The sequence below is a fragment of the Vicugna pacos genome, chromosome 17 (genome assembly GCF_048564905.1).
Source record: "Vicugna pacos chromosome 17, VicPac4, whole genome shotgun sequence".
Lineage (NCBI taxonomy): Eukaryota > Metazoa > Chordata > Mammalia > Artiodactyla > Camelidae > Vicugna > Vicugna pacos.
Window position 1 is genome coordinate 28116219 of NC_133003.1, and position 20469 is coordinate 28136687.

At 32.9% G+C, this 20469-nt stretch overlaps 1 protein-coding gene across 30 annotated transcripts in view; it reads left to right on the forward strand.

Moving 5' to 3' along the window:
- The window catches only part of SLMAP (sarcolemma associated protein), a 122022-nt gene that overhangs the window by 67098 nt on the left and 34455 nt on the right, over positions 1-20469 (forward strand). For 7 of the 30 annotated variants that reach the window (XM_015236239.3, XM_015236231.3, XM_015236316.3 and 4 more), the window contains exons 5-13: positions 1473-1535; positions 4755-4850; positions 5118-5189; positions 6524-6664; positions 7727-7864; positions 8937-9105; positions 9195-9245; positions 9721-9771; positions 14198-14260. In XM_015236239.3, coding sequence (XP_015091725.1) covers positions 1473-1535; positions 4755-4850; positions 5118-5189; positions 6524-6664; positions 7727-7864; positions 8937-9105; positions 9195-9245; positions 9721-9771; positions 14198-14260 — 844 coding nt within the window. The remainder of the gene's footprint in view (positions 1-1472; positions 1536-4754; positions 4851-5117; positions 5190-6523; positions 6665-7726; positions 7865-8936; positions 9106-9194; positions 9246-9720; positions 9772-14197; positions 14261-20469) is intronic. The other 23 variants (XM_015236302.3, XM_015236300.3, XM_072941547.1 and 20 more) reach the window with 6 other exon arrangements.

Below are 20469 nucleotides of genomic sequence, written 5' to 3' on the forward strand. Positions count from 1 at the left end.
TTTAGGATGGATGCTTCTTAGGAAAAAGCCTTAGGAAAAAGCCTTAGGAAAAAGTTATCTCAAGTAAGTGACTGACCCTTAGTACTTGTTTTGTGCCTAGCCTTAGGTAAGAAGTGGTAGTTACTACCTTTTATTTTAGAATATAGTTCTGTCTAGAAATATTTATTAAAGCTTTGTGCCCAGATAGTTCACTCAACATACACCTTCACATGGAAATAACAGAAATATGGGCTTACAGAAATTGTTCTTTTATTGTCCTTGAAGATCAGTTTTAACCTAATCTGGACAGAAACTTTGCATAATTACTTGTTAGAAAATATTTTTTCTTTTGTTCAGAAATAATGGTTTATCAAACTATAGATATCATCGCTAAATAGCAAAAAAACCCACATCGTTTTGTATCTTTTCACGTTAAAGTGAATGTTGAGTTTTCTTAGTGAAGTAACTAAACTATTGGGAAAGACATTTTTTCTTCCTTTTGAATAAAGAATGAAAACCTGCTTGAAACTGAAGATCTTTGTTAGATTCCTTTTTAAGAAACAAGAGTGGTTAATTGTGATCTGCAGTAATACCAAGAATCATTTCAGAAGTAAATAATGGACTTGGTGATTTAGGACTACTTTTTGAAAATAAGGCCACCTCTCTATCTTCTAGTTAGCATATTAATAAAAAACAGACCTTCTGAGCTTAATAAGGAATGATGCTGTTATCATCATTCATAAGCTAACATATAACTTGGGTGGTATTGAGAATGTGGGTGAATGTTAACAGCAACCTGTTACTGCCTTAAAAAAAAAAAAAGTGCTGTGGTTCTATATTCCACACCCGGGAGAAACCCTTCATAGAAAGTATTTCTTCCATACTCTTGAGTTCTACGCATTTTGACTGTGACTTAAATGTTTAAACATCATTATTTCACATCCTTTTCTTCTTCAAACCTGCCTATAGTTTAAAGGGATTGGGGGGAAGCCTATTTTCATTGCCTCTGGCCATTGGACAAAGTGTATTTCATGTCCTGCTTCTCCCCACACCCCCACATACAAATATTATTTTGAAGATAGCTACTTCTAAATGAATTGTGACTTGTCGACATTTTGAAGAATTATTGAACAATGAATTTTAAAGGGGAAAAATATAGTTCTCTTGATTTAGGAGATATTATTTCTGGATAAAGAAAAGGCTGAATTGTCTTTGTGCTATAAGTTGGTGATTTGGTTTAGAATGTTTTCATGAGTAGCACTTGTTACCACCACCCTGCTTGTAAATCTCAAACTGGTCAGCATAATACAATACCATTTATAAATTCTAGGCATGGAGCAGAAATTTTGGAAAACTAAAAGAAATGGTTAATTTGAAGAATAATTTTTATCTTACATATTTTAGTAAACAGGCATTTCAGGGACTTGGTTTAGCTTTAATGTCTTCTGTAAATATTTTGCGTGACTGTTGATGCTCTGTCATTTTGTTTCTAGGTTGCTGCTAACACTCCAAGTATGTACTCTCAGGAACTATTCCAGCTTTCTCAGTATCTTCAGGTAAAAGTAATCTTGAGAATTCTCAGTCTTTAAAAGGAGAACTTAGATGTGATTTTGTTAGTTCACAAATATGGGCTAAAGAAGTGTTGGCTGGATACAAGTACGAAAGAAGTATCTTTTCAAAGTAAAAAAAGAATTAAAAATAAGTCTTATGAAAATGGATTTTAAAAAATCAGGATTGTTAAGTCTAGAGAAGATAAGGTTCTGTACAAGAGGTTTTTTTTTTAACAAATATGAGGAAGTTCTAAAATTGTTCTTTATCCAAAGGTGGATTTTAAATAAAATTAATCCTGGAGAAATTTTGGTTGCTATAAATAACTATAATAGCAAATAACACGAACTATTAAAATATTAACTATTAATAGCAAATAATTATATAGCACTTACTATATGCCACACTCTAGCACTTTAACTGTATTAATTTATTTAATCACAAAAATCCTACAAGGTATATATTTTATTCCTATTTTTACAGATAGGGTAAGTGAGGGACAGGAAGGTTAAATAATTTGCACAATATCACACACCTAGTATGTGGTTGAGCTGGAATTTAAACCCAGACAAATCAGACCTCAGAGCCCCTGCTCTTTACTAGTCTGTGCTGCTGGATCTATAAAATGACTTAGTGATGGGGGAGATGCTTGGAATGGGCTCCTGAAGAAGTTAATATCATATTTAAAGAACCATACAAATCTCTAAAAAGGAAACAAGTGGTTGGTTTGGGTTTTTTTCTTTTTTTCTTTTTTTTTTCCTTTCTGATTTTGATAGATTAGGGCAGGATTATTGGTCTTATTCTGGTGAGGGAGCATGATTAAGGGAAACTCTGTATCAGGAGTTTGGAGATTGAGTAGTAGAGCCAAGATAAAAACTTCAATGAGTTCTGTGGCCTTGGATGAGTCATTTTACACATGCAGGTTTTCAGTTGCCTTGTGTTTAAAATGATAGGACCAAATCAGTGATCCTGGGTCCCTACATTCTTTTATAGAAATCAGTCACTGAGAAGAGTCCTACCTCAGTTAAGAATGTACACATCTGTGCAAATATCCGTGTGTTAATTAGGTCACTGGGCATAGTGTAATAGTGGATGCAAAAGCTGTTTTACATGCTTGCAGTTTAGTAAGTATTTATAAGCATAGACTGTAGCCAGAATTCCCTGGATTTGATCTGTGGCTTTAACTTTTGACCTGTTGGGAAGGTTGTTTAACTCTTCTGTGCCTCATTTTCCTCATCTATGATATGTGTATAATAAAGCACTTGCCTCACAGAATTGTAAAGAATAAGTGAATTAATACATATAAAGGACTTAGAACAGTGTCTGGCACATAGAATATATGCCATCAATGTTAGTAGTTGTTTATCATTCAGTAAGAAGTCAAATTAATTGACCTAGATCTCTCTTATTTTTAGAGATAGAAGACAACTTTGAGATTAATGTGGTCTAGCTTTCATTTCTCATATGAGAAATATGGGGCCCATATAGGTAAAATGATTTCCCAGGGCTATAGACTATAGTTACTAGTCACTGTGGATGGTGAATCTAATGACCTGACTCACTCCAGTACGTTCTCCAACTTTCCTGTCAGTCCTTTGAATATTCATAGTAGCATAATCTTTCACTGTGTTTTTCTGATTCTTTGAGAGAAAATTATACTGCACTGTCTTTTCTGCATACATCTTGAATTGCTAAAGTTCTAATGTAAATTGTGAATGTTTTGAATAAAAACTGAAATAGATACATTTTATGCCTTAGAACTAAAAGCCCATTCCTGGAAGTACTAGATTTCTGTTAGGATGTGATTCATGGAGTTATGAAACTCTAAATGGAATTGAGTAAAAAAAGGTGAAATTACACCATCTAGTGGAAGTAGTGGTTATTTGGTGGTTTTGTTTTTAAGTAAAACTTTTTACAGCGTTAGTGTAATTTCCTGGATATTAGGAATGTCTAAGAAGCTTAAAATAAGCCTGGTACCTAGTTCCTTTTTAGTGTGAGCTGTGTTTCAATGTGGGTTATAAGGTGGTATGACTTTTACTAGATTCCTTAATCTATACTTTTAGAGTTATATTAAAAAGCAGTACCTCTAACTCTAATTAGACCAAATTATCCCTAATCATTATTTATCAAGGATGTGGAGAGTAATAAATGCATGCTTTAAGCCTCAAGTATTGTATTTGAAGTATACACTTCTCAGTTGAGGTGTCTCAGAAGTATTAGGGCAATAACTGTTCTTCTTTAGATAATGACAGGAATAGAAGAAGATGAAATTTAAAGATGTGCCAAAACCACAACTGAAAGCTGTGGAGCGTTTTCACCTTGACTTTCAGTGAAGGAGACCCTCTTAAACAGCTATCAAATGTTAACAAGTGACCTAGAGATAAGACTTTGCTTGACAATGTCTTTCGCTGTAAAAATATTCCTTTGGAGCTGCCAAATGGTTATATAACTCCTCAACCCCTTAATTACATTGAACCAGCACTTTGTGGACTCTTATACGTTTTTGGCATATTTGATTATAGGTTAGTGTTAATACAGTTACAGAATCAGAACACCTGAAAATTCAATAGACTGTGAGAAGAAAGCAGTTTTTTAAAAAATATATACATATATTTGTATTTATATATAACATTTTAAAGAAGAAAAATTAAAAGATATTTCTATTTCAGATGTCACAGTCATGTCGCTAAGCCATTACAAAGTATCTGCTGCTGACCAGATTGTTTTGGTTTTAGTTTGGGATGATTTTGTTCTGAGCTTGTACATTGTCTCTCTCTCTCTCCCTCCCTCTCTCTCTCTTTCCCTCTCTCTCTCTCTCTCTCTCTCTCTCTCTCTCTGTGTGTGTGTGTGTGTGTGTGTGTGTGTGTGTGTATAAATGTATATGCATAAAATGCATGGTTAAAACATTTGTTGGATTCTTCTACTCTAGGTTTTTTTTTTTAACTGACTTATGAATTATGAGTGGAAAAAAAAAAAGGTGACTTGTTTTCTGTTATAGGGGAAGTTGCAGCTAGAGCACCCCTCACAGGAGTACTTACAGCTCAACAAATGAGGCTAAAATGATGTGGCCTATATATATTTTACAAAGTAGATTTATCACATTTGAAAGTAAAAATATACAGTGGGATGTGATATGAGAATATTTACAGAATGTGCTAAGAATTGATTACTCTTCAAAGCAATCATATTGAGTTTATTAGAATGTCTTTTGTGATTTATAATATTAGGAGGCCTTACACCGGGAACAGATGTTGGAACAGAAGTTAGCCACGCTTCAGCGGCTACTAGCCATCACCCAGGAGGCTTCAGATACCAGTTGGCAGGTATTCCAGTTGTCTTTATATTCAAGAAGCGTTTAAGCATAGTTTAATATCCCTTAGGTATTGATTAAACCAAAACTAAAATTTTGTAACAAGAAAAGGCAAAGTTATTTCTTAATGAACAAATATTGAAAATTTAGCATTTTACAGTAGATGTTGACCAATTTTTACAATTTTATATCTTTTTTTTTGGCAGTAGCAACTTTTTTGACATATGTTATTTTTTTAATTACCCTGAGATTTTATTTATATTTACTTTTTCTTCAACAGGCTTTAATAGATGAAGATAGACTCTTATCACGGTTAGAAGTTATGGGAAATCAACTACAGGCATGCTCCAAAGTAAGTATTAATCTCAAGAACATAAAGAAAAATGCATAGTTTTTTTTATTGTAGCTTCATTTCTTTGACTGTTATTTTAATACATGTAGAAACATTTATATATTTCCACCATTCTTTTAAATCTTTTATGATTAGGGGTCATGTAACTACATACATATGTAAGTAGGAAGGATTATGTAGTGAATACCTGTGTATAATATAACACTTTCTTTTTTCCATCATAGTTGATATTTGTTGGAGTAAATGGGTCATTTGTCCTCTGTAATTTTCCTCAATATGGATTTTTTTTTCAATATGGTTTTTTATTTAAACATTCTTCTAGCTCCCCCTCCCATACCACAAATTCTAGAGATTTGATCTGATTTAGGTTCAGCTTTTTTTTCGGTCAACAACACTTCATGTATAGTATTGTATGCTTTCATCAGGAGGCACCGTCATGTTTAGTTGTCTTTCTTTTTGAGGTATCAGCAACCTTTGATGATCTTTTTCTGGGTCCATCTTTTTATTAAGGGCTGCAAAAGTGGTGATGCTGTATAGTTCTGTCTTTCCCTTATTTACTAGCTGAACTCTATGTAGAGAAACTTCCCTCTCATAAACCATTTTGTTATCCCGAGGTACATTTTCTTAGGATAAGCAGGATAAGTGATTTTCTCCCTTTACTTACTAGATTTCAGAATAATGATTTAGTTCCATCTCATCCACCAAAGAATGACCATAAGGTATTTTCCAGCTTAGATTTAAATATACTTCATGTGTTTAAACCTGTTCCATTTGGTTTTTCTTAATGATTCTCAAATTATCCTATCTTTGGTCGTGGGAACTTCTTCCCTTGGCACCTGAGTCCTTTCGACAGAATTCTAGCAGACTTTGGTAGCTTTCTGCTGTCATATCAGGCAGGATATTCCAGACTCATCTTGTGCATTTCCTACCTTGAAATCAGCCTTTTCCCCAGGGTATTCTTATTCCTTTTGGTTTAATTATTGTTTTAAAATGCTTGACCTTTTTAAGAGGCAAAAGATTATTTTTGCCCATAAATGTAAATATTGTGACTTCCAGATAATATGACAGGTAGAGGGGTTAATTCATTTTGGTATATTTGAGGGAAATTCTCAATTTACTTTAACTTCTTTTTTCTATTGGAAGTGTGAATTAATGTATTTGGGAAAGTGTTATTTACTAATGCAACTTTTAAATACAGCTTCAATTAGTTTGTGTCTGGAGGTACCTTAATATAAAGCTTAAAGAGCATTGCAGTGTGTGTTTTTTTTTCAAATGGTAAATACTGAAGAAAAAAAAACAACTTGGTTATAATTATAAATATCTTTTAATCCCAGAATCAAACAGAAGATAGTTTACGGAAGGAACTCATAGCATTACAGGAGGATAAACACAACTATGAGACGACAGCCAAAGAGTCTCTGAGGCGGGTTCTTCAGGAGAAAATTGAAGTGGTTAGAAAACTTTCAGAAGTTGAGGTATTTCAATTTAACAAATACTAAGTAGTAGTGTGATTTTAAAATTTTAACTTAAAATTGCTAACATTTCAGACTTGGGTCTTCTTATATAGCTAGGAAATTTTTCCTGTGTATCTAGTTGAAAGGAGCTATATGCTGTTTTCATTGTCCAGAGTTCTCAGCATGACCTTGTGAGTTCTGGTGTTCCCTAGTCAGTGACTCAGGAAGTAAAAACCTAACTAGGGAATTTCACTGTTTGCATTCAGGTTAGGATTCAGCCTTCAGACAGTGGACTATGATATGTGCCAGAGAATTGATCTCCTTTCACATAATTTTGTTTTCCTTCCAGTTGAGGATAACCAGTGTAATGCAGAGAGCTACACCACTATTCTTACTTTATTCATCCTCCAGAAAGGAAAACTGTGCCTCTTTGGAGGTTCACAGGGAAATTATCTGTAAGGTCCTTTCTAGGTCTCTTTAGAATAATCAAAATGTGATTCTCATTGCTTTAAAACAACCTAATTGATAATATGAGTTATTCCTTTGAACCACTGCAGAATTACCACAGAAGTTATCTTTTACTGGAGTTAGTTAAAATGTCCATTGGCAAATAAGTAATAAACATACTTTAGTATAAGGATAGTTTCTGTAATAGCCCCATCCCAAAGTGACTCATTCACTATTGTGTCATTAATATGACATGCAAGGAAAGAAAATTATTACTAATTGTCTTCTAATTTTATTAAGTTGATTGCATATTATTAAACTTGCTTTTAAGAATTGATAGGTTTAAAATATTTTCAAGGCTAGAACTCATAACCAGTGGCCTTTTAAAAGTGTAATTATATAAAGTAGCATCCTCCCCTCCCCCTGCCCTATTTTGTTTTATTTCCTAATTCTTTGTATTTTCTGTTTTAGTAATGTAGTTGCAGTAAATTGAAATTTTTATGTTATGTAACTCAGCCTTATATAAAGTCCAACACAGGTGTTGATTTAGAACAGCCTATAGAGTTATATTTTTTATGCATGGAATTTAGAATATACATTTATTCTAAATCAACTGCCTGTAAACTTAAATTACAGCGAAGTCTGAGTAATACTGAAGATGAATGTACCCACCTGAAAGAAATGAATGAACGGACTCAGGAAGAATTAAGAGAATTAGCCAATAAATATAATGGAGCAGTTAATGAGATTAAAGATTTATCCGATAAATTAAAGGTATGTATTTTCTTAACCTGAAAGTATGTAAATTGATCATCTGTAACACACTGGATAGTTTAAGAGTTTAGGTTGAATTGCTTGCTGAATAGTTGTTGATGTAAACTTTGGTAATAGCTTACTTATAGTAAAAATTAGGTGCCATTTTGCCCAAACCCCATCACCACAGATAATTGAAAGTCTGTAAAAGCTGACTTATTTTCTTTGGATGGAAATAAATACTTCACAATAGGCATTTTAAATATACAGCAGAAAGTAGATGAGAACCAGCAAGATATTCAGCATTTTAAAAACCTGGAATCTGCTTATCTGTAGTGTGTCCCAAAGGCAGGTGCAGCTATGTTAGTGCTGGAACAAGCCCGGAGGGAACCTCAGAGTGATCTGCTTGACCCCTTGTAGCCTCCAGGGATGCTATTGGCTCTGCTTCAGCTGCTGCTCCCTATAGCTATAGGACATTTAGGATAAGGAGAGACCAGACTGTAGGTAACGCCAAGTTGTAAGTGAGTTTGTGAAGACCCATCTTTATATAATTCAAACGGATTGAGTGGCTAGAAGATACACATTTGTTAGAAAAGACCAGAGCATATCTCCCCTTTAAGTGATTAACAAATAATAATAATAATAACCTATGATAGCTTTAAATATTTGGGCTTGTTAAAAGGAGGTCGTTTTAAAAAGTGCTTCTAAATCATCATTTCTTTAGCTAAAAATAATTTTGTTTAAAATTTCAGAATAAGTTACATTTTAGAATGTACAAACTACTTAAAACAACAATAATTTCAAGGGAAAGTTTATTTCCCCCTTGAAAATGTTTTTCATTTTGACCCCTTTAATTTCTGTACATATTGAGTCTGCTTGCTTGCTTGCTGCGAGTTTTTCTCTCTTTACGTGATATGGAGGAATGACCCAGTGCACATCACTTTTGACATCATTTTGACATTTACAGATATGTACTACATTATTGACTACTCTCCTTAGAAGTCTATGTGAATAAAAGCCGTCCTGCTTTAGACCTCTTAGAACAAGTTCAGATTTTATTAAATTACTGAATTTTCTTTTTCTTTCTTAATAGGTAGCAGAGGGAAAACAAGAGGAAATCCAACAGAAGGGACAAGCTGAGAAAAAAGAATTACAACATAAAATAGATGAAATGGAAGAAAAAGAACAGGAGCTCCAGGCAAAAATAGAAGCTTTGCAAGCTGATAATGACTTCACCAATGAAAGGCTAACAGCTTTACAGGGTAAGTTAGCTAAATCAGACATTTATCTGATTTGATTTTTTCTTTCTTTTTATCTGTGAAATATCTTTTTCTTGGACTTTTATTTACAGTACGGTTAGAACATCTTCAAGAGAAAACTCTTAAAGAATGCAGCAGCTTAGGTAGGTGTCACCAAATTTCTTACTTAAAGCTGAATTTTCTCATATTTACTATCTCACATTGGGTGCTATTTTAAGAGGGATGTTTTACATATTAGGTGTAATGTATCTACAGTCTTCCAGAAAATTTCCTTTAGAAATATGCTTGATTGCCACCAGTGGGCACCATTGTTTAGTCTTTGAAATGAATGAAATTTCTGCAGCTGAGATGGTTCGCTTAGAGATATTTAAATAAGAAAAGCACATGAACAGCAGATTCATTTTCTTCTGAGGTTCATTGGAAGATTACTAAGCAGTTGTAGCTTTTTTCTCTGAGTTGATAGAAAATGGCAAGTTGAACCCTTTTTGTAAAAATAAATTTAAAGTGTTCTGTCATTCTCAATGTGAGTAGGAATACAAAATGCCATGGTTACATTTGAGACCAGTTTTAAAGTAATACTTTCTTTGATCAGGCAATGATACACTGTCTTAATCCTAGGGATACAAGTTGATGACTTCTTACCTAAAATAAATGGGAGCACAGAAAAAGGTAGTGTAAAAAACTTAAGTATTTTTCTTTCATGATATCCTTTTACTATTTAAGCAGGATAGAGAGGTCAGGGCTTAAAGTGTTTGGTATGAAAAGCATGCTGTTTATAGACCATTAAATCCTGTCTTAAAAATCAAACTTCCCCTTATTTTGTAATTCTAGTGCCATGGCCTATGGTTAGATATCCCTTATTATATGGAAATTTCAATTATTCAAATAATAAAAAAAGATAATGTTCAACTTTATTGCTGACTTATATAACATAGTATAGCTTTTTTCCCCACTTTATTTTCAGAGACTAAACTCCCATTTTCTTCCTTCAAGCACTGTTTCCTGGGGATAATTGGCCCCTATTTTTAATGTTTGTGCCCTACTCCCTCCCTGGCCAGGAGTTTACTTAACAGCTCATTGAGCTCTTGAATATGACGTAGAAACTGCTTTCTTTATCCATCTGTTCCATCAGTCAGAGAAAACAGGTCACTCATTTCTGACATCTGAAAAATTCTTTACTTGTTATTGGTACATGACCCTTCATTCTAGATAACTTGGGTTATCTCTTGCCAAAACTGTATAGCCACTCTTGGTTTTTCCACTGCAGCATGGGGTACTTTTTACTCAATGACTTCTGCATTCTTTAAGTCTTAAAGACCTTTCTTCCCTTCCCCATTCATCCAGCGTTAATCGAGCACCAATTAAGTACCAGAGCCTTCATTAGATGCTTAGAGTACAGAAGGAATAAAACTGTTTTCTGTGTTTATGAATCTGTATGCCTCTTATCTCAGTCTTTATACAGAAATTAGCAGAAGATTTCAAGGTTGATACACAGAACTTCTTAGCAAATATTTTTTCCATGTATCAGGGGATATCTTTATAGTTTTTGGGTAGCAACCACACTCTAATAAAGTTAGGAGGTTTTTTTTTTTTCTTTGGTTTGTTTTGGTTTTGTTTGTTTGATTTGTTTTTAATCAAGAACTGGCAGAATAGGCTCAGGTAATCTTGTATCTGTGAACTGCAAAAGTCAAGAGCTAATACTACATATATAATGAATCTTGAAACTCTTAAATTTTAAAAAAGTCTCATTAATCATTGTTATTTGACTATATGATGTATGTTTTGTGAAATACATTGACATTCTAGATTTCAGTTTGATTGAGTTTCATTTTGAGAATTTTAAAGGTGTAGTTTATATTCATTGTAGTGATATTACTAATTTCTCTTTATTAAGTAAATTTAGCAAACATATGTAAGATGATTTAATCCTTACCTTCTAAAAGCTTCTCATCCATAAATGAATTTATATTTTCTGCTATTATTTTGCCTTTTTTTTCTCTTTCTGACATGTATACTTCTATTCAAATCCATTACCCTTTTGACTTAAGCATGTATTTATTGATAGATAATGTTAGTATTAACTCAAGTTGGGAACATTCTATTCCTTCAGTTAAGAGAATCCTTTCATATATACTGAACCATCTTTATACTAACAAGAGTTATCAAATTACTGCTTAAAACTTTTTGCCAATTCCAGTTGATTTAGATGAGAATAATTATGGACAATTCCTTGATTTAAAACTGAAAAAGATATTTTGGAAACTTTAAGGTACTCCTGCCTATAATTATTTTTCCCTTGCTGGTATTTGTTTTTCCAGTAGTGGTAAAATGAGTTGTGTGAAAGTGACTGTATCTTTCAAGATATCTTTCAAGAAACTGAGTAGTAAATATCTGGATATACACAAAAGCTTAATATACCAGAATTAATTACTGAGTGGATTTTGGTGGTCTCTTCTAGGTCATTTATGATATAGTAACAAACTAATTATCAGGTATTCTAATACTACCCAAGTCTATAGTCATAATGTGCTATTAGATATGGCTTTAACTAAAATTACTCTTTAAATAGTAAAGAGAGAACCTAGAACAGTCGTAAGAGAATATTTTAAAAATACCTAGAGAAGTTAAGATTATTAATTAATAAGTTAATAATAAGTAATAAATAATAATTAGTTAATAATAAGTATTATATTTCTTCAGTAAACCCCATTTTTGAAATTACTTAAATTTAAAATAGCAGCTGTAAGTAGAGTTTTATACTATAATTTTTTAATCTGATAAGCATAATTTGACTATATCTTAGAGGGTATAGGAAAGTACTATCTAATAGAAATATTATGAGAGTCACATATATAATTTAAAAATTTCTGGTAGCCATATTAAAAATATAGAAAGAAATAGGTAAATTTTTAGTGATGTATTTTAATTATGTATTTACTATAATCCACTGTATCCAAAATATTGTTTCAACATGTAATCAGTATTAAGATATTATAAGTGAAATATTTCACATTCTTTTTTCCTTAGTAAGTCTTTGAAATCACTGTATATTCGTTTTATACTGACAACACATCTCAATTCAAACTAGCTACTTTTTTTTTTTCAAACTAGCTCTACCTTAAGGGCTCAGTAGAAACATGAAAATCCACTCATGTACAAATAAAACACATTTTAAGTATCGTGACTATTATGTTTCTGTATCTGTCTTTTTCTTTATACTCCTATAACCCTATTTTAGTATCACAGGACCCCTACCCCCTTAAGTATCTGATTCTTAATTCTTGGTTTGGATTCAGTGACATCTTTGAATTCAAGTAATGGAGTATTAAAAGTGTCATGATCCAAATCCTTTACATATTCTACCTAAAAGACTTTAGTCTCGTGTGTCTTAAGAGATACCTTTGTGGGAGATATATATATATATTTTTTTAATCTTTTTAGATTAATCTTGCATCTTATCTAAAATAGTATAGTAGATATTTTAATGTAGAGTCCAGATGGTAAAATCAGAATAGATAAAAGGTTTGATTTTTGGCCTGGTGACTGATGATGGAATGTCCTTTATTTATAAATGTCGTATGAAGGCCTGTGATGCCAACCTGAAATTTGGTTTCATATATGATTCATAAAGTCCTCTAGTTAGGCTAAAATTTGGCTTTACTGAGTTTTCGTATTTAACCAGTGATGTTGTATAGTTTGAGTTCTGAAATTGTTGTTATAGCTTAGATAGGATTTATGTGAAACCACCTTTTTACTTTAGTAATTACTATTCAGCTGAGGGCTCCTGTTTTGGATTTCTTGACTTCATTTGGCAAATACTATTTATTAGGTTTTTTTTTTAATTTTGAATTTCTATTGCAGTTAGCCTTTTTTCTTCTTTTTTGGAGAGATATTGTATCTATATATAATGTAACTATATGTAACTATACAGTTATATAACTGTATATGTGTATGTATATAGAAGTATATCTGCGCATTGTGTAAGAGGCTTTAGTATGAAGGTAAAGAAGAAGGCTGTCAGTAAAGATGTCAAGAGAGGTTGACAAGCCATCAGAGTAGAAGACGCCTGCCTCTCAAGCAAAGCTGAGATGATGAGGGGTGAGGCGGATTGAAGTGGAGGCGGCAAGAAAGAGGCTTTTACAGTCAGAGTGGTACTAACTCATATTCTTTGACAGGTTTTTGTGCTTGTACACCTTCTAGATAGTCATCATGTTGGAATATATTTTTAACACTTTAAGTTCCAAAGTCTTCTTGGTAGTTTTGAAAGATAACATATCTATAATTGAAGGATATTACCCAGATTCAGACGTTAGTTCCTGACTCAGAGGAAGAGATTATTTTAAGAAAAGGGCTGAAACTTTTATTAAACTACTATGTTAGATTTGATTCTCTTCACTTATTAAAAAAGAAAAATCCGTTTGATCTGAGCAAAAAAACCATTTACCAAGCTCTTACTTTAAAATATGCGGGCATTGATTTTAATCATTTAGGCAGAGATACACAATACAATGTTTTGATAGTATATGAAGTACAGATTAAGTGACTGAAGGAGGTACACTATTTGTGAAACGAAAGTGTAAAAATTAAAATACTGTATCAGTTTCTTAAATTTTAAGGCATTATTTTGTTATTCTTAAAATATTTACTTTTTGCCTCTTAACTAAGATGAACAGCTTTGAAGAGGAACTGTCAGAGAACAGTCATTTGAAAATTAATTCAATAAGAACAAATAAAAATGTTTTAAATTACTTAAAAGTATTTGTTAGGCTCTCAAGGAGAAAGATGTATTTTAAAAGTGGGAGAAGCTTTTTAAAGCAATACATTTTTGTGGTTTTCTTGAGCTATTTGGATAGAAACTGCACCTTTAAAAACTAACCATTCAGGGTACAAATTAATGATTCTATAACTACAATTTTCAGTCATTTAACTTTATTTAACTCCAAAATATGTCTGCTGTTAGTAGTAAAATGTATTAAACTTTTATTAATCTTATTTAGAGTTTCCCATGTTAATACACTTCAGTTTTCCTACCTTTGCTGTTGGTTTTCAAAGACAGCAAAAATTATATCCTTAAAGGTGTTTCTTTCTTTATTAGAGCACTTGCTTTCAAAGAGTGGCGGGGACTGCACTTTTATTCATCAATTCATAGAATGCCAGAGTGAGTACAGAGTATTTTTCACATTGATTTTAATGAAGTCAGGGGTAACACTGAAAAGTGAGAAGAAAAATGAATATCACAATGTGTTTGTTACATAGAAATGCACAAAGGCCATCTTCAGACTGATTCTTTTCAGAGTTTCTGTTTCTCTCTTTTGAGAAAAATATTTGTTGTATTATCTTCATAGATGGAGATGAGGATTTCATATAGCTTACAGAAAAGAAGTTTCAAGCTTTTTAATTAAAAATCATTACTGAGTAGGGAATAAAATAGAATGTCAAGCACCTAAACCTCTCTGGATACTTAAGAGAATAATAACGTTAACTTGATTTACTTAAATTTTAGTTTTGTCACAGATTTAGATTTTGAGGTTCTTAGATAAGTTTCTTAAAAGATTAAATTAAACCACACAAATAATGATTTTGTTTAGACACATATCTGAAGATAGCCCTTAATGTCGCAGGAGCTTTCTAGAGAAGTAGTAGACTGTCCTAGAGTGTGACATCAACTGCCTACCCTTGGGAAGTTGTACAAGGATGTTTTTAATAATTTAAAGATAGATGGGTTGGCTTTTGAGGTGACTTAGATGTCTGCTGAATTCTGAACAAAAGAATCATGAATTCCCTCTTGAAAATTACATGACTACTTGAATCTGTAACAATAAAGATTGTGTTATTCTTTTGGTTTTCTTAGTAACAATTAAAGGTCACTGTGTGTAGTAAAGATTATTGGTGATATCTGTACTTTTTCCTATCAGACGTACACATTGTCAGGCATTTTTCTCTCTCTGTTGGCTCTCTTTTTGGAAATGAATGGTTTTACAGATCTTTATGCTCATGAATTCATTTTGTGAATGTGCACACATGTATGGTTCCCTCCCACCCGCTGCTCCCACACCCTTCAATCTCAAGAGCACTCGAAGGTTGTAAGGGTCACCCCTGGTAATTATAGCAGGTACAAACTCAATAGATCAAATGTTATACTCCTAGAGATGCTTTAAGGTAACCTGAAATTTCACTTAATAGTTTTAGAAGAGCTTCTGTTTTTGTCCATTTTAGAGACATTTTGTTGAATGTAAGTTTACTATTACTTTGAGGCAAATTGTTGAGTAAATATGGTACATTTCTTTGTTCTTTAACAATTTTTTTCATAAAGAAAAGATTAGTGCATCTTTTTGTTACCTTCTGATTACTAAATCTCTCTTTTACAAAAAATTGGCACAGGGATTGGGGCAAAATCGTTGGTGCCCACTGAAACCAACTAAAGGTAGAATATATAATCTAAAATATAAATCTTCAGGAGAAGGATTATATATCTAGTTTTATTACATATGACCATTTAAAATAAGTTATTTTTATTTTGAACTTTTGGGACTTACATTTTGAGCCTAACGAATTAAGAATAGAGACTATCAAAAGAATGTCTTACTAAATTATAATTTGAAAAAGTTATTTAAAATATTATTATAAAATATGTAAAATATTTAGCTGTAGTTTTTACAGAGAACAATTTTATTTTGAACAAAGAAAAAAGATTTGAGGGGGGATTTTTATTGTATCATAGTTATGGGGGGAAAATGGACCAAGTGAACATTCAGAGACTGAGTAAGAAGTTATATAAATTACAGCCAAGTCCCCTCAATGGGGATATTAGCCAATAAAGTGATGTTTACAAGAACTATGTAATAGCATGGGAAAATGCTAAATGTGGTGCATAGAGAGAAAAAAATGAGAACATAAAATTCTGTTTTTCTGGACAATGAGTTAACCAAAGAGCAAAAAAATAAAATACAAGTATTCTTAGACACTGGGTCCCTAAATATAAAGAGTGGAAGTTTGGACTGTAAGTTCAGGTAGCTAGGGATATAGCCTGTTATCTGAATCTGTTTCGTTTCTGAGTTTTGTTGGCAAGTAGTGAGAGTTTGGTTAATGAGAATACCAGTCATATCTCGAATTTTCAAAATCTGTTTGGTTCCTTAAATCTGGATAGCCAGAACTGGCATAGTAGGGGTTACCTCTGGTTTGAGTTGTTGTCATTTCATTATTTTATGCCATTATTTTTATTTGATCACAAAGAACCATTAAAGAAGTTGTTGTGCTTGTCAAGTATTATGGCAAGCATAATTCAGCAAAAATCTTACTCAAGTGAACTTTTGAAACATTTTTGGATTATTTTTTGGTAAGTGCACATAAATTTTTTTGCCATTATTTTCAGTGATAGTCATCTTGACCTTAAACATGGAAGTGTGTATTCTGAGCAGTGATAACTTCGTAATCTTGTTCCCAATGTTTTAAAAAGCAAGTGTTAAGTACCTAGCTTTCATTATTTACTATGCTTGCACAGTATAAGTTCACTTTGTGTTTTAAAAGTTAGAAAGCAAATAGTGCACTTTGTACGATTCATCATGTATAGTTTTAATATATTGACAGATTTTTTTCAATGTATGTGTCTGAATCCATAAGAGAACAATTTGGTTGTTGGCTCTCTCCATTTATAAGGTGATTTTGAGGAAATTAAATGAGTCAGAACACATTTCAATTTGTTGTCCTTTTATGGTAAAACAGACTGTGTTTCTTTTAATTCTCTTTTAGGAGAAAAGCTTTTAATCCTAGGCTAAGAGGTTGGATTTTGAACAGATTTAAATAAAACCTTTGCATCATTCGAGAACTGTGAAGTAAATTTTCTGTATAAAAATACATCACATAAAATCTAGAATTAACAAGTAAGTTTAGTAGATCTTGCTGAAAAGGTCTAACAAATTTTCTTCAGGAATTCAGGCATGAAGTTTGGCTTAAGCAGAACTCCACATTCCATGTTTCCTGCAGATTTTAGTCACTCAAGGTTTACCACCATATAAACTTTAATGAGTACATTGAGACCTTTGTGTGCTGCTGAAGATGCTTTCTGAGTTAAAAGCTGTACATCTCTAAATCTGTTTCATATATGTTCTGCAAACTCAGCCACTTGATTAATTTGTATGCTGAGTGAAAGGATGAAGGGTGAAAGGTAAGGATGTGGAGACCTGCCATCATTTGGTGGGCATGGAGTGAAAAACAGCCTTCTCTGGACTTTCGCCTGCTCCTTCCATTTCTCTTGCTGAGTTTGTCCTGGTGAGGGCAGAAATGTCACTGCTGGGTGCCAGAGAAACTTTCCTCTGAGATGTGCTTTGGGGAGACAAACTACTCTCTCCCCCAGGGGCATTTCCCTTTCTATGATGGGGTTAAAAGTGCCAGCCGTGAAATTATTTCATGTCTTTGTGTTCTTAATCCATGCTTACTGTGATACTTAATGGTTTTTATTATTATTAAGCAAAAGTCTAATTCTCTTACTATTTCATGTCCTATTGTTTTTGTTTTTGTTTTTTTTTCTTATTAAAAACAAAATTCTCTCCCTGACTTCCACCCCTAGTTTGAAATTGTAGTCATTATCTGTGTATGCTTCTCTCATTCGTCCTCCTTTCTCTTAGGGCTTTGCTGTCACATAGAAATTGCCTTATTTGGAGTAATACATTGAATCACTGTTGCTTGTGTGACTGTTTACTTTTCATTACCCTATGAGATCAGCCTGTCTGAACAATCTCAGGCTTATTCTGATTACATACTGTACTTGAAACAGATTCTTAAATTTTCATCTTTTAAACTTTTATTTCTCTAAGGCAAAGCAATTTATTTATGACAAAGAATAAAGAACATTTGGTGTTGGTTCCCTGCTCATATTAGTTAGTGTCAGTTAATTACAGGAAAACTCTTTTGAGTTTAAACTGGATGTTGCTAATTGTTTATTTCTTTGTTCTTAAACACTGTCTAAGGGTTTTTGTTTGTTATTTGTACCAGTCTTTTTCCCAGTCAGCTAGCTTTCCAATATTTCTTCTTGATTTTCTCCCAGTATAACTGCACAGAAGATAGTCTTAAATTCATGCCAACAGTGTTTTGGCATATAGACTGTTCCTTAAAAAAAAAATCTGTTTCTGTATTCTTGAAATTGGTTCATTTAATTTAGTTTTAAATCTCTCCTTGAATTCTAATTTTTTTTTCTCTTTTGTTCTTATTCTTGGATTTTAAGACAAATAGATTCTGGAACTGTTTTTAATGGAAAGGCAGACAATCTTCTATAACATGAATTGCTTAACAATTAAATTAAAATAAGATTATTTTGCTGCAGAAGCAAATAACTTGTGAAAGTCTGTATTATTAAAATTAGCAGCCTCACAGAGTCTGGATGCACAGCTCTGTTTCTACTTTGTGAACTGCAACTCTCTGAAGGGTAATAAATTGTTAGCTTGATGTGAAATGCTGGTTGTAATTTTTTACTTTAATTGTATCTTGATGTTAATTCTAGTCTCAGATTCTTAGCTGTATTTCCCTTTGATGACCTTCTAGGCGACTTAAGCCCATTTTCACTTATGATGCCTAGAATTGGATCAAAGTAACCTTGATGTGAATTCTGATTCGATCCCTTACTGGCAATATGACTCTGGGTAGTATGACCTCTATAAACCTGAGCTTTCTCATTTATAAAATGGGATGCCAGTACGTACTTCATAGGGTTATTATGAAAATTAAATGAGATCATGTTTACTAAGTGCTCTAAATAATAGTTGGCACACAGAAATACATGTTAATTAGAGGGTAGGAAACCTTTTTAGGCAGGGGGAGGCAGAGTTTGGAGAGGATGTTTTAGTGGGAAATTTCTTGTTGAGGTAACTTGTTTTCCTCCTTTTCCCATTCCCATTCCCAAGACAGTGAAGGCTAATTGATCCAGCTTTATTGTTCCTGTTAAAGGAATATGTTTCTGACAATCTAGAGATTGTCTAACTTTTAATTACCAATATGCATGCAATTAAAAAAATTTGGTCTCAAGCACATTATTTTGATGCCCTAATTATAGCATTTTTTTTAATGAAGCCTAAGTTTAAGATTTAGAAATAATTCTTCAGGTTGGCATTTACAATAGCGGCCTGGGTGGTTCTTTTTTATTCTTCTACTCTTCTCTTCAGTCAGTTTAAGATCCTCAGGAAACTGACATCAGTATCTAATAGTCAGTGCCATTTATCTTTTGTTTTCAATTGGTTGTAGCCTTCATGTGAAGACAGTGGCTCTTTTAGAACTTATTCCCCCAACACAGAACTATGAAATTTTGTATTCTGTTTTCCCCCAATACAGACAATGCTGCATTGGTAGTCTTTATATAAGTGGTCTCTTTCTTTCCAGTGTGATATGCAGAAGAGGGTTGTGAGATCAAAAGGCATGTGCTTTCAACATTTGGATAGTTCCTGCCAAGTTACTCTCTAAAAGAAAGATACCGATTTACACTTCCACCAAAGGGACACACAATTACTCGTTTACCTACACCCCTACTACTGAATGTTTGCCAACCTGGTGGGTGAATAATGCCATGGCATTGTGTTAGTGGGTAGACCATGTTTACTGGATATATGCATTTCTGGGTCTGTGAATTCTGTGTTGGTATTCTTTGCCGCTTTTTCTGTTATGTTGTTAGACTTTTTCTTACTCATTTTTGGAAGTCTTCATATCTTTGTTTGCCTTCTCCATAGTCTCTTTCCTCATTCCCTGTTTTATTTTTCTCCATAACTGCCATCTGACATACTGTTTGTTTATTTCTTTATTGCTTGTCCCTCTCCGCATCATTAGAATTTAAGAACCAGGAGGGTAGGGATTTTGTCATTTGTTCATTCTAATACTTCCAGCACCTGTCTGGCACATAGTAGGCACACCGTAGTTAATTTTTCATTGAGTGAATGGAGTGAATAACAACCTTTTATCTGTTATTTGTTTTTCAGATATTTTTTCCATGTTTGTCACTTGCACTTTACCTTTGTTAACGATGAATTTGATCATATGGAAAATTTTAATTTATATGAAGTCAAATCTGTCAGTTCTTTCACACATGGCTTTTGTTTCCTACATTGTACCTAGCTTCCCCTCCCCACCGCCACCTTTATACCCTTCATTCACTTCTCCCACTCCTCACCACCCCCCACCTCTGGCAACCAGCAGTCTGTTCTGTCAATGAGCTTTTTTTGTTTGTTTTTTCAAGATTCCACATATGAGAAATCATACAGTATTTGTCTTTCTCTGACTCATTTCATTTAGCTCAGTGTTCTTGAAGTCTGTCCATGTTGTCAAAAATGGCAAGGTTTTATTCTATTTTTAATGCCTGAATAACATTCCATTGTATATATATACCAC